At 43.6% G+C, this 14,252-nt stretch overlaps 2 protein-coding genes across 3 annotated transcripts in view; both read left to right on the top strand.

The window, feature by feature from the left end:
* The window catches only part of grin2db (glutamate receptor, ionotropic, N-methyl D-aspartate 2D, b), a 150,021-nt gene extending 135,836 nt beyond the window's left edge, over positions 1-14,185 (top strand). The window contains exons 17-18 of the mRNA XM_072460313.1: positions 13,976-14,007; positions 14,107-14,185. The gene's annotated coding sequence lies outside the window, so the exon portion shown is untranslated. The remainder of the gene's footprint in view (positions 1-13,975; positions 14,008-14,106) is intronic.
* Positions 1,535-14,252, top strand: part of prkcg (protein kinase C, gamma) — a 49,801-nt gene continuing 37,083 nt past the window's right edge. Inside the window, exons 1-4 of one of the 2 annotated variants that reach the window (XM_072460316.1) lie at positions 1,535-2,072; positions 3,119-3,361; positions 13,976-14,007; positions 14,107-14,189. In XM_072460316.1, the coding sequence (XP_072316417.1) occupies positions 3,120-3,361; positions 13,976-14,007; positions 14,107-14,189 (357 nt within the window). In that variant the 5' untranslated portion in view covers positions 1,535-2,072; position 3,119. Of the gene's footprint in view, positions 2,073-3,115; positions 3,362-13,975; positions 14,008-14,106; positions 14,190-14,252 lie in introns of both variants that reach the window. The other variant, XM_072460315.1, reaches the window with a different exon arrangement.

Raw genomic sequence — 14,252 nt, 5'->3', positions numbered from 1 at the left:
ACATGTTCATTCTCAGGCCTCGACCGGCACAATGCGAGTGGTTCCCAGTATTGTCCACGTGATGTCCAAACATTCTAAAAAAAAGCCCAGTTTAAAATGGAGATCTCAATGTCTGGCACCGCTGGCTGCAAAGATTCCAAATGTGCAGATCCTGTCGTGGTAATTGCAGAGGTAATTACTGGGGATACCTTGATTTTTGGAGCCTGGATTACATTTAGAATGATTCTCAACTCTTTTGGGTGAGTTGCAATGTGAAAAGAGACTGCAAACAACAGAAGTTCCCTGTAACAAATAGAAAAATGTAAATCTCAATCTTTTTACCAGTATTACCGGTCAGTAAGTTTGGCTCCAGCTTCCTGTTTGCCACAAAAATAGTGTAAAAAAGCAGTATATCATTAGATAAATGTACTTCAGTCTTATCCCTAGTTGAAAATCAAATATGCATCAGTCTTCTTCCATGCGGCGATGTGTGTGGGAGCATAAGGGCGGCAAACAAATACATATTCAATGATTTGGAATCTATCCAGAATGGTTCAGACATCGCACTCCTGATATCTACATGGAACTAAAACACAACATCTTAGTCAGAACAAATGAATAGCAATGAATGCACCACTCACTATCACTATTTTGACTTTTCACCTGTCAAAAAGAGCAGCAGTGTTTTGAACGATTAATTATACATCTCTTGAATAGAATCATAAAGTGGGGATATTATTGACTTATTGACTTGGTGCTTGTCAGGACTTTAAGCCACTTGGATTTGGTGAGTTCAAACTAGAGGTGGGAGTTTATCGATCATAATACGGTTGATGTTTGGAAGATTTGCAAAATTACAATATTGTCTATAATTAAAACTGTTAAAAACGACCACAAAAAGAGACAGAAACTTCAAGCGCAATCTACCAAATTACACAATTTAAAGAGATATTTGTGCCTTTTTGTAGTAAATTTCATGGTCCATTTTTCCATTTTTTGTGCGATACTTGAACCTCAACGAGACAGTTTTAGGTACATTTGAGCACATTTCTTATGCGTTGTTAAAATATCATCTGAATATAGAAATCATGTCCAAAAAAATCGAGATATTCATTTTGGTCAATATCGCTCAGCCCTAGTTCAAACTAAAACTTCACACGTTTAAATTTGTGGATTCATCCGGGAATTTCTTCAAATTTTGCACTTTTATTTGAAATTTTAACTCACTGAATTTCCCCAAAAATGAATTCTGTTTTGGACCCTCTTAAAGCTGAACTGCGTAATCGTCCTGATGGAGGGTACGCCACCCGCCCGTCTTCATGGAGACGCTATTGCTTTGCAGAATGTTCCACTGTGTCACTTTAAAACGCATCTACGGGCTTTTCCAGGCACCTTTGAGCAATAAAAACACTCGCGATCGAAAAAAACATGCGACGGAAACGTAACACGGCGCCGTAGACCGACCCGAGCGAAGCAATAAGACCTATGGAGACGAGACGGCGCCCGCACCCGCCACCAGAAAAGTTCCGTAGTGCGCCTTTTGGCTTCTCTGCTGTTCTCTCCTTCTCTCCCCCCTGTAGGTCCACGAGACGACCACTCGGCTTCCTGTCGCCCGCTCCGCGTCAACCGGTGGCAAAATGGCAGCCTGCTCGGTGTGTGCTTTAGCCGTCCTCCTTCCCCTTCTCTCCCCGCTCTCCGGAGACGAGTAACCCAGATTTCAGAAATGAATCGCCGCCTATTCCCCTCAATCGTTCCTTCCCTCTCTCACTCGCTTCTCCTGGTCCTCCTCTGCATCTTCATCTTGGAAAGAGAGCGCCACCACCTCTCCATGTTAGTCCTCCTCCTCACCCTGCCGCTGGGTTCACGGATATACTCTTCTATCTTTGGCTACTAGAAAGCGCCGATCTCGCCCAACGCTCGCTGCTTTGTTTTTTTGAAAGCTGATTACTTTCTTTTCTTCTTTTTTTTCCTTCTTGGGTTTTTTTGGGTGCCGTTGTGCGTTGGCGAGCTACAAGTGACACTTTTGGACATTTTTTTCCCTGGACAACGGAGCAGCTGAGCAAAGCAGGTGAAGATTACGTCCAAAACTGCAGGTAATTTATCGTTTTTTTTCTGCTTTACGTCTAACGATTGACAGACTGCTTCTTTCTGTCCTCTCGCTCCCGCCACAGGTTTCTGGCTGCAGGCTTGTGTTTATTTATTCATTAAAATCTCAGTTTCATTTATAGTTCACAAGCGACGCCACCCTCCACCCGATATTTTCACCGCGCCGCACTTTTCGCCCTTACGCCGCCGTATGGATGCCCAGATTTCACTTTTTCAACTTTTTCCCCCCTTTTCCAAACGCCGCTAATTGATAACGAGGGCGGCCAGGAAGTAGGGAGACGACGCAGGCTCTAATACTGGAGCAGGTGCTGGGGGTGTAGTCGACATGGCAACAGGAGGTTCGGCTGACACGAGGAGAGAGAGAGCGGGGGCGGGCGGGCGGGCGGGGTGGAGAGAGGGAGGGAGACGGAGCGAGGTGGACGTCCGTAAGTGGGACAGTGGCGCTAATCGTTCCGAGTTGTGGGTCTCGCAGGAGAGTTCGGTTTCAGCTTTAAATTAACCTCCCTTTCTCCTTCACTAATAAAAGCTCTTTACAGCCACATCCGCTCAGCGCTTTCGCTCGCGTTCGCTTTCCCGCGTCTTCTCTCTCGACCCGGCGCCATTTGTAGCCCAGGTGCAACACTAATGAAACTCTTCCTCTTCTCGTTTACGCTGCAGAAATGTACATATATTATATTGTGTGGATTCAGAATGTTGATCTCGTTCTATGTGTTATTGACTAGTGTGGATTTATTTTCAAGGTGTTTCTGACTGAACTGTTTTTCTTCGCTTGTCAATTTATTTTAAGTCCAAAAACGTAGATCAAACGTAGGTAACTCTTAATTAGCTCTTTAGTGTAGTGTCCTTGCGTCTCTCTTAAACCCTCTTAAGGTTTCCTCTCTCCTTGATCATTGTCCTCTGCTCTCCAAACCTGTCAAAATGTCAAATACCTTGATGAAAACTGGTCAAATGAAGATACTTTAGTGTTGCAGTGTATATAGTGTCCTTTCAAGGTCTCCTCTGTCTTTGCTCATTGTTCATTTCGCTCCAGCAGGATGTCCACCCCGGTCTCCCCGTCCCCGATGATCTCCCCTCTAAACTTAGCCTCCCCCACGTCCCCCTCCTCAGCTGGGACGTCCCCCCTGCCCTCGCCCCTCTCGCCCCCGCCCCGGGTGCCTGTGTTCCAGAGGAGGGGAGCGCTCAAACACAAGCGCATCGTGGAGGTGAAAGACCACCAGTTCACCGCACGCTTCTTCAAGCAGCCCACCTTCTGCAGCCACTGCACCGACTTCATCTGGTAAAACACTATGAATGTACACAATGTACAATGTACAACGCACAACGCACAACACACAATGTACAACGCACAACACACACCACACGCTCTGTTTGTTCCGCCGCCTCAGGCTCTGCTTGTACACAACATGAATGTATCACAGACACATTTACATTCACACGTCCCATTGTTAAAGCTTAAACATGTACAAACATGTGACGTGAGAGATGTGACTTTCCATATGAAATTATACATCGATGTGTGTCGTTGCAATACTAACATTTTAAACTAAATTTAGATACTGAATATCAATTTCAATGTCACAATGATGTTAAAGGTGGTATGGACGATTTTTTTCAGCAAATTTTTTATCATATTTCCTCGTGGCGTGGATAAATCATTTGTCCTGCCACGTATCAATCATAAAACGCACCTACCGCTCACCTGCAGCTGCGTCAGGCTCGTCCCCACGTTTCCGCTTGCTTAAGCGCATGGATCTATCATAATATAGTTCCCTCAGTGTACGGGCCAAAATGAAGACGGAGAAAGACAGTTGAGCTGAAGCAGAAGTGGACATAAATCTACGGGAGACGAGAGATGCGATGCGCTCCGTTGCACTAATAAACAAACGCACGTGTGTGTTGTATCAGTCCACACGGGGGAGTGGCATGAGCACTTCCACCTGCGTTCTCAAAACGCCGAAAAATCGTCCACACTGCCTTTAATCACCCAAAATAATAGCACTTTCTTTATTGGTTTTGTAGTAGTTCTGATAAAGCTTAAGATCCGTCTAAAACTGTTTTCTTTGTATTGATACCTGCTCAAATGAGTAAGTAGTTTTCATAGTATTTAGGTTTAGTATCTGATTTTGCCCTAAAAGAAGGACAAGTTAACTTCACCCCATGTGAGGGGGTTTCAGCTGAAAGAGACTCTCACTTAAGTCAGCCGGTTTGAGGAGGTTTGTATTTTGCCCGTGCTACACTTATGGTCTGAAGTCCACGTAAAGTTTGATAAACGAGACCTCAGATGTGGCATTACTCTACATGAGTAAATGATGAGGTGAGACAAATGCCATGGAGACAAGCAGGTGACAGACCCTCCACCAGAGAAGTGACATAGTGCACGTTTGAAGGTCCTATACCCGGCTCTTTTGAGTTTTTACCCATTTTAAAATGTAGTTACCACATCCAAAACCGTACTTGATAAAATATCAGATTGTAAAGAGCAAAACAAATATCTCAGTGATACTGTTCCTTATAGTGCAGAGTAACAACTACTATGTTAAGAGGAAATAAAGTGTTTCATAAAACAGCTTCTAAGTGGCATTAGTTACCCTGAACTACATGTGTAACATTTACACTTTTATATTTAATCATCACAGACATGTCCTTTATAACTTTCTTTCATGGGTTTTCTAATAACCAAAGCATATTTTTATGAATAGAAATTAAGCAATACTTAATGCTTAGCGTTAGCCTTATCCAGGTAATAAACTAAACACTGCTCTTTAGTGTGTTTGTTGTCAAGGTAACGGAGCACGGAGTTTGACACATCACATGTCTCGGCTCGATACGTAATCAGCCACTTTCACTTCAACACGAATATAGTTTTTATTCACAGCAGCAAACAGTCGATCAGCTCATTCTGAATAGTTTATAACAGACGTCAGAAGATGCAGTTTTAAGAAGTAAACACGGAAAACAACGTGGCACTTCCGTGTACGTCGCGCTCACATGACTGTGTCTGCAGCGTAAACACTACGCTGAAATGGACCATGAAGAAATCGCCCATTTCAGAACGTTTTCCAATGGCTTTTCTCATCGTGACGTAGTCCATTTTTCTCGGAATGTGATTGGCTAAAGATTCCCATTGCTTTTCTATGAGGCTCAAGGGCAGTTTTCAAACAGCCCCACGGGTACGAAGAAAAGAGACAAAGTATCCTATCTATATATATATACCATAGCATATATACCATACCTGACTGGTTCCGTGCTCAAATTGCCTCCACCATACGTGCACACACCGCACTGCTTAGCAACCATCACCAGGCCCCATCTGGTCACTCTCGCCCTCACCTCTGCACGCCGCACGCCCCCAGGAGCTCAATTAAGGCACTCGGCTTTGCTTTTTCACTGTTTGTATGTATGTTTCATGTTCGGCGAGGGCAAGCCCACTCAAACCTACACACGCCGCGCACCTTTCCAACCTCGCCAACTCAATCAGCGGGTTTTCTGCTCAGCGCTCCTGTTAGGGGCGGCGGTTGGTCGAAGCCTCTGTATTTAGCCTGAGGCGGACTACACCCTGGACGCACTGTATGCCAGATAGAGCCAATATATAACATTCATTCCCCCACGGACGAGTAAGAAATACCACTGCCTATATATCGTGGGCAGGATTCTTGCGGTGAAATAACCACACTGCGCTCCCCCATTCACAACAAGGCATATTCGAAAAGCTAATAAGTGTCAATTATGTGATATATTAGGCCGTGAATAGATGACATTTACTGGGGTTGTCGTAGTGAATGAATGTTAAGTGTTTCAATGGGCTGCGAGTATTTACCCTGCACTTGACTGGAAATCATCCAGAGTGCGGCTCGCCTCGCGCTCGACGCTGCCGCCGCCGAACGGGACGAGCAGCTCCACCAGAAGACGTTAAGAATTCAAATAATAAGTGTGTTATTCAAAAGGAGACAAAACGTTGCATAGCGTTAAGAGTACGTGCGCTTCTGGAAAAATATGTGATTATCTGTCTGTTATTATAATTTAAAGGAGGGAGATGATGCTAACCGCTAGCCACTGCTCTGAGTCATACATTTAAAAACTTCTAAACAGTAAAGACTCTTACTAGGGTGAAATGCCAGTATGAAGAGGCGGGGCTTATCAGGTCTGCAGTTTTAAACAGGAAGTGGACTGTTTCTAGTCTAATAATCTTAGATCAATGTTGTAGTTTATAATCAACAGTTTTAGTTTATTACTAAATACTCCCAAAAAGCATCATATTCTTTATTTAAATTTCATTAAAAATGTAAGATGAAGTTGGCAATACATTTTAAACATGTCGTCAGGAGAACATTTGAGAGAAGAAATATGAATAACTAAATTAAACATGGACCATGTTTTTAGAGATCTATAATGCAGGATTAGCAGGTTTATATTAAGACAGACAACATGAAGACAAGATATTAAATATCTCATTTTTTGCAGCTCACAATAATAATAATTTGGGATATTCAAAGTCCACCTCATGTTTTAGAATTAGAATTAGATCAGCAAATCCTTCTGTTTTGTCAAACTCTTGCTAAGTACACGAACAGAACATTTGTTGTGTGTAGGTGCCACTTTAAGGACTGAGCTTTATGTTTAAATTGCCTTTTTAAATGACAATGTCCCAAAAAACCTATGGATTTATGTGAATTAAATGTTATTTTATTTTTTTAAATGAAGGAGCAGATTTGGCAATTTAGTTGTTTTTACATTAAATAATAATAATAAATATAGCCGCAAGCGGCAATGATCGGCCCTCGCCACGCCGCCGCCACGCCGCCGCCACACCGCCGCCACGCCGCAAGAGGAGGGGGCGCTAACGCGCCCCAATTGTCCTTTTATTACGCCTACTGCTGAATCTGTGACGCTGTCACATCTTCTCCCCTTTGTTTTACCATCAAAAAGCAATTTTATTTTGAATTCTTGGCAAAATGTGCGGCTTTGCCGCACAGACACCGTGACTCTTTGAATGAAAATGTGGATAACTTTTGATGGTCTTGAAGATGAGTCTCACCAAATTTCAGGTTAATAGGGCTGACGCCCTGGGAGGAGTTTGTGAAAGTCTAAAGTGTAAACATGTTCTGGCGATTTCCCCATTGGAATAACATGAACATGGTTTCGGTCATCGTTACGGCAACGCCATAACAATTATGACATGAGTCATTGACTTTTTTGATGGGGATGCTAAAATTGAGTTGTGTGTCAAATTTCATATAATTTCGCAAAACTAAACATTTAACCTCCATATAAAATCTGTAGGGGGCGCTGTGGCGCCAAATGAATTTATTTCACTTCAAGTAGGTTTAGGGCAAAGAGTTTAACAACTGATTCTAATTTGACGCAATTCGGACTTTATCTGCGCAAACGGCAGAAATTTTAAATATGGGAGATTTCTGAAATTCTAGCTACAGTTTGCGGCTTCGCCGCACAGAGACCGTGAGAGGTATCAATGTAATTTGGATAACTTTTGATGTCCCACTCCTCAGTAGCATTTTCACAAAATTTCAGCTTTTTAGGGCCAACGCCCTGGGAGGAGTTCGTAAAAGTACGACGTTTGGAAAAACTCCGAAGTCATGTTTAGCCATTTTTGAAGCAATATGGCCGACATTTGGTTGGGCGGACGGCGTTGCCGTAATAATATTTTTTACTTCTCTTGTCACCATCTACCTCTGCGCCAAATTTCATGATTCTACGATCAGATTTTTTTTGGGTCATTTCCCATCTCTCAATGCATTTTTGGTACATTTGGGGGCGCTGACGCGCCAATTTTTTTAATTTTAGAAAAGGGAAATAGCCAGAATGTAGAGAGGCACGATTTTTAGAGGCGTGCAAATTTTTGTGACTTTTCGTCAATGTTCACTGGGTGAAAAATAGGGGGGTTGGTCCCGAGAAGAAGAAGAAGAAGAAGAAAGAAAGAAAGAATAATATTCCGATGCGAAAACAATGTTTCCCATTTTTCAAATATCATAAACTATACATTTTCGGAAAGCGCTCGCGCTTTCCTACCTCATGGTGTGGGTCCCTGGTCACTGACGGGTACTTTCGATAATTTTGAGTTTTTGGCCCTCTATACAGTAATAATGTTCAATTTTTGCCTTACATGCTTATATGCACGGAACATGCAAGAGATGGGGAACGTATTCGTGAGCTACTTAGCGCAAATGAGTGCTTTATATGGGGATGACGACCGCGAAGCGGTCGTCATCCCAATGTAAAGTGCTCGTTTAGTGCGAACTTTTGCACGGGCTTCGCCCGTTTACAACGGTAATGTTCCATTTTCCTACAACTAATTAGTATGCACGGGGCGTGCATGAGTGGAGGAGTGCGTTAGTGAGTGTTTGGAAGTGGGCGAGCGCTTCGCGCTCGATTTTGTGCGCACTACGTGCGCACTTTCGCAGCCGTGCTTCGCACGGCCTTACGAGATTAATAGGCCTCTCGCCAGCTTGTGGCGCTCGGGCCTAATAATGTGACGTAAACAGATAAATATACAGATTAGAAAAACTTTTTTTTTTCGATCAAAGGTTGAACCGACGACTCTCGATGATTCTCACCATTAATATTTTCTCGCTCTTACAAATACATTGTGATATGAATAATCATGATTATAAATTAAGCAAATAATCCTGACATAGATCAATTTGACCGTAATATCAATCAAATAAATCTTGGCGTCAAACTGCTCTCCACTCCCCCTACAGTCCATCGGCCGAAGCGTCAGAGCTGGTGTAAGTGTGGTGGAGGAGATGACTTGTGGTGGTGCGGCTCCATCAGCGAGAGCGTTTGAGCGCCCGGACATATGGTGGGCGTGTTTGTCGGATGTGGGGCAGCGCCGGTGCCAGCAGCCTCGGGGAAGCTCTCGGGACATTTCTCCAACTGTCGCCCGGCTCCGCGGCCATTGATGGCATTTAGTTCAGGGTGAAAATGGTTTCCTTCACAAAGATGTCACTGCGGCAGGTCCTAAACCTGAGCACTGTCCTCCCTGGGGTGGACTGTGACATTAATTAAAGACTTAGAAACACGGCCAATTCAGGGAACATCGTTATTCAGACGACTTCCACTCTCACATTGTTCATTACTGCTTTCTGGCATTTATCAACCGAGTGAAAAGGTTACATATCTGTCACAGTTTGATGGCAAAAATATCTCAAATCATGTACAAATGTGAATCAGAAACAAACATAATTGAACTTTAAAAAATGAGTTCACTGTTGTCTTGTTAAAAATCTCCTGCTCAATTTAAAGGAGACATATTATGTAAAATAGACTCTTTCGAGCTTTTACCCTCAGCATTAGCTCACTCAGAGTTGTACTTCGATTGGTTCGTGCTGAGTAATCCCGCGTTTCTGTGTATTTGCTGCTTGAGTGCTCAGGAAATTCAGAATCTGACTGATGCACGTTGGGTTCAAGAATGTCACGTCGCCATTACCCAACAGAACAATGACAATGCGCCGCCGATGAAGAGGCGGAGTCTCTCAGTGCTGGGGTTTTGACCAACTTTGGAACGTTTGCCTCAATATTGTGGTTTATAATAAGCAAAATGTATGTTATATATATGTTATATGTATGTTATATGTATGTATGGGGGTGCACGGAATGAGATCATGGGTTCGATTCCGGGACCAAACCAACATCACATGATCTCTCTGGGTGGAGTCTGCATGTTCTCCCCGTGTTACCGTGGGCTCTCTCCGGGTTCTCCTCCCACCGCCCAAAGACATGTGTTAGGCCCTAGTGGATGAACGTGAGAGTGAATGATTGTCTGTAATGTCTATGTCTCTGTGTCAGCCCTGCGACGAGTTGGGCACTGTCCAGGGTGTACCCCGCCTAACGCCCAAAGTCACTGGGATAGGCTCCAGTCACTCGCGACCCCGAAAGGGAACAAGCAGTAGAAAATGGATGAATGAAGATGTAAAATGTATGTTATATAATGTAGTGCAAAGCCACCATTTCCGTGTTTGCACTGTATTATCTTATACAACCTATTTAAGTTAATGTTTTACTGTGCACATGTTGTGGTTTTCAAACTACAAATGACAAATAAACTGAAATAAAATCCCTTCGGCATTTACAGAGACCCTATTAAGACATTTTATCTTACATTCTTCTTTATATCCATTTTTCAGACACATGTATTGCCATTTCAAGCCAGATGCCCTCCCCGAGACTGCAAAACCTCTGGGGCCGAATACTTTCAGTCCAGCCGTGGCCATTAGTTTGTCAAATAAATATGCATTTTCAAAAAAAACACTGCAATAAAAATCTGCTTATTCACTCTCCATCAGAAGTGTCGAGAACGTCCGCTATTTCCAGTCCTGATGAAGAGAGGAAAGTAGTGTACATCCAGGGAGAATACCATCGCTGTGGATTCTGGGTTATTTCCAGTCCACTATTAAGGCTATGGTAATTTTTTGCTGCACAATCAGAAAGAACTAACAAGGCCACTTATTTAAAGGGCCGCTGTGTAATTTTCCTGATGGAGGGTCTGCCATTTGCTTGTCTCCATGGAAACGTTATTGCATTTCACAGTGCGGCTTTAAATTCATCATTCTGCTGTTTTGAAAATATGCTCGAAAAAGGAGGTGCATTCTTACTGTGAGCGGACTCGCCTCTCCGCAGAGCTGACCTGTCACTCGGCCGGGTGGAAATAAAATCATGCTAAATCTCTGAATGTGATTTCAATGGAGGAACTGGGATTAACCTGAGAATATCATAAAATAGGACAAATTGAGATGAAAACCACTCAGAGTCATGTGAGTGATGTCAGAGCCGGGTTCAAACACATTTATTATTGTGTTTTACATTATTTGTGTTATTTAATGGGAGCTTATGACAGACACTAAGCATTTTTGAGCTGGATTTTAGGTTTTACTGGACAAATTCTTACAGAAATGGCAACACAGTGCAATTTTTCCCTTTTTGAATTACATACTTTTCCACAAATTATAGTTTCTGTGAAGCTCAAATCCCTCTTTTTTAACAAACTAACAGACATTTCTCCCCTTTGGATGTCATAAAGACTTAAAATCCTTTGCATTTTGATTCAATGCTAGTCAAAAATGCAACGTGTCATTTTTTCGCCTACCTTCTGATTGCATGGCATTTTAAAACGTCTCATCGATGAGCTTCCATGCTGCGAAACACCTCAAATCAAACACATCTCCACCGACCCTCCGCCTGAACATGCATCTGTAAATATGAGTCATTTTAAGGCTGTATTTTGGGGGAAATGACTGTTATCCCTGCAGCTTGTTCCCTTTAAATAGTGCAAGAGGAGCTGGAAATGAAGGGCAAGGAGACAGAGGACACGACAAGGAACTATTATCCACTCAGGCGGGCTTCACGTGGAGAACGCCACACTCTGCGACGGCGACTCTTTTTGACAGAGGTCACGACTGCACAATATTGAATTTAACACAGTCCTGCCTTTTCCACTGAATCCCACTCTTGATATTTACTGCCAGGGCCACAGTGAACGCACCGCCAGGCCGCCTGAAACTGGCTCTCTCACGCTCTCTGCTGGTCAAAGGCAGCACTGGCCCCGGCGGAGGCTCGAGAGATGAATGCAAATGAAGTGTGCGATTACCCTCCGCCAAACATCTTCAATTATTCCCGAGCCAGATGGTGAACCGAGGCGTGATGAGTGATTATGGTCAGTTTAGGGCCCCGTCGTCCGCGATTGTTGTCGTCGTTGAACCGGTTCCGTTTGTTTCCTCTGATTTCTCCGAAGCTTCTCATCAAAAAGCTGATCCTCCAAACAGACAGGCCGCTGCTGAGTGGACTCTTTAGTCAATCAATGGCTTTAATTATTCAATTACTGCTCTAAGAAGAGGCAGGAAGCTAGTCAGCAGCGCTCGGTGGAGACCGGAGTAATTGTCTTGGTCACTGTGGTTGTGTGTGAATGTACAGTCCAATGAACACGAGGCAGGAAAAGGTGGATTTGTTCGAGTTTTAAGGCGTTTTATTCAAATCCATCACCTGAATCGTTCACAGTGTGCGCCCTTTAATTTATTCCTGTTGTTTTGTTATCGCCCAAAAACTCTTGGCTTTGGTGGAGTAACCTGCTTGTCTCCATGGAGATCGCTAATGCAACGTTTGTGATGAATCGTGGAAAATTCCAGGCAAAATAAGCATATAGCAATAAACATTTCCACGAACAGAAGGCGGTTTCAGACCCTCAACCTGAAAGAACAGCGTCTCTTCAGGTGCGAAACATTGGAAAATGGATGTAGAAAACACAGAAATATGTAAAGTTGCACCATGTAACTTTTCTATCCGAGGGTACGCCACATGCTTGTCGCCGTAGAGATGTTCATGTTTTATTTATGAATGATTCAACAGGGAGAGCGTGCATGAATGTACTGAACTGATGTAAACATGCCTGATTACACACAAAGCCAGTACAAATACAACGTACAAATGGGAGATTTGTACGTAATTAGTACAACACAAGGACGTTGCCGAATGTCCCACAGTATGGCATTACAAGTATTTATCTCCATGGAGACGAGCCGATGGCAAAACCAGCACGTGGAAGGTATAAAAACAGCCGCAAAACAACGACTTGGCGGATACGTTTCACGCCACCGTTTCCTTGGAGACTGACCAGCAGGTGGCGACCTTTTAGAAAAGTTCCGCAGTGCACCTTTAAGGCACTGCAGGCGTTTGTGTGCTGATGCAGACTTTGGCAAACTTTCCATAATCTTTTCCGTCAAAGTTGAGCCGTGTTTGGGTTTAAAAGGTCTGAACACGGCGGTTTTTCGGGCGCATTTCGATGACGTTGGATGTTTCCCGTAACAGCTCTTTGCACCTCGTGTCGTGTCTCTGTCATTTCCCCCAATATCTGTTTTCCACCGGCAGCAAATTAAACCGCTTTGTGTTTTAATACTCCTCTCGCCCTCTCTTTCCCTCTCTTCTCCCCCTCCTCTTCCTCTTTCTCTCTCACACTTTCTTATTTCCCGCTCTCTCTCACGCTGTCTCTCTTTCTTTTTTCTCTCTCTCCTGCAACCTCTTGCTTTCATCCTCATCCTTTCTCTCTCCTCTTTTTTCTGTCTCCTTCACTGTCTCTCTTTTCTCTCTCTCTTTCTGTGTGCTCCTCTCTCTACCCATCTCCCTCTCTCGTCCTATTTCATTCTTCTCTCGCTTCTCGTCTCTCTCTTTCTTTTATTGTCTCTCTCTCTCATTCTCATTGTCTGCTCTCTCTTTCTTTCTCATTTTCATTCTGTATCTCCTCCCTCCTCTCTTCCTTTCTCTCTCTCTTTCTTGCCACATCCCTTTCCCTACCTTCTTTACCCATATTTTTTATTCTCATTCTTTCTCTGTCCTCTCCCACACAATCTTTCTTTTCTTTCTCTCTTTCTCTTTCTCTCTTTACCTCCTACATCTCCCATTCTCTCCTCTTCTTAATTCCCTATCTGAATATCTCCTCTCACTCTCTCCATCTCTTTCTTTTGTTTTTATTTTCTCTCTCTTCATCCCTCTTTCTGTCTCTCTTCCTTTTTCTGTTTGACTTTTCACTCTCTCCACCCCTTCCCTTTCTCTCCCTTCTTCTTTTCATCTTTCCCCCCCTCTCATCTACCCCTTGCGGTCTTTTTATCTTTTCTCTCTGTCTCGCCACCTCACCTTTCTTTTTCACTCTTTCCTCTTCTTCCTTCTCTCTTTCTCCCTCTCCTCCGATACTGCTTTCTACCATTCTTTTGTTTTCATTCCTATCGTTTCTTTCTCCCCCTATCTCTCTCCACTTCTCATAACAAATCTCTCCTTCCCTTTTTTTCTTCACTCTCTCCACCCCCATCGTTCTTATCTTATCCGCCTCCTTTCTTTTTCTACCTCTCTTTCCCTCCCCTCCTCCCCCTCTTTCTCCTTTTCTCAGGGGCATTGGCAAACAAGGATTCCAATGTCAAGGTAGATACCAACTTTTTGCTATAGTCTCGTTCTGGGACCATTTCATTTCTCCGGCTTGTGCTTTTCTAACTCCGTTCTCTTGTCCTCTTCTCTCCTCAGTCTGCAGTTTCGTCGTGCACAAACGATGCCACGAGTTTGTGACCTTCACTTGCCCCGGATCGGTGACAGCTCCCAGACCAGATGTGAGCGCATCCCTCACTCTTAGCCTCTCCTCCCGCCGCACATCCGTTTTTGTCGTGTCTTTG

Source organism: Eucyclogobius newberryi, unplaced genomic scaffold (assembly GCF_026437365.1).
Source record: "Eucyclogobius newberryi isolate DKJ021-1_F unplaced genomic scaffold, fEucNew1.0.hap1 SCAF_3, whole genome shotgun sequence".
Taxonomy (NCBI): domain Eukaryota; kingdom Metazoa; phylum Chordata; class Actinopteri; order Gobiiformes; family Gobiidae; genus Eucyclogobius; species Eucyclogobius newberryi.
Note: the sequence above shows the minus strand (reverse complement) of the source record. Positions and strands in the feature narration are given on the sequence as shown.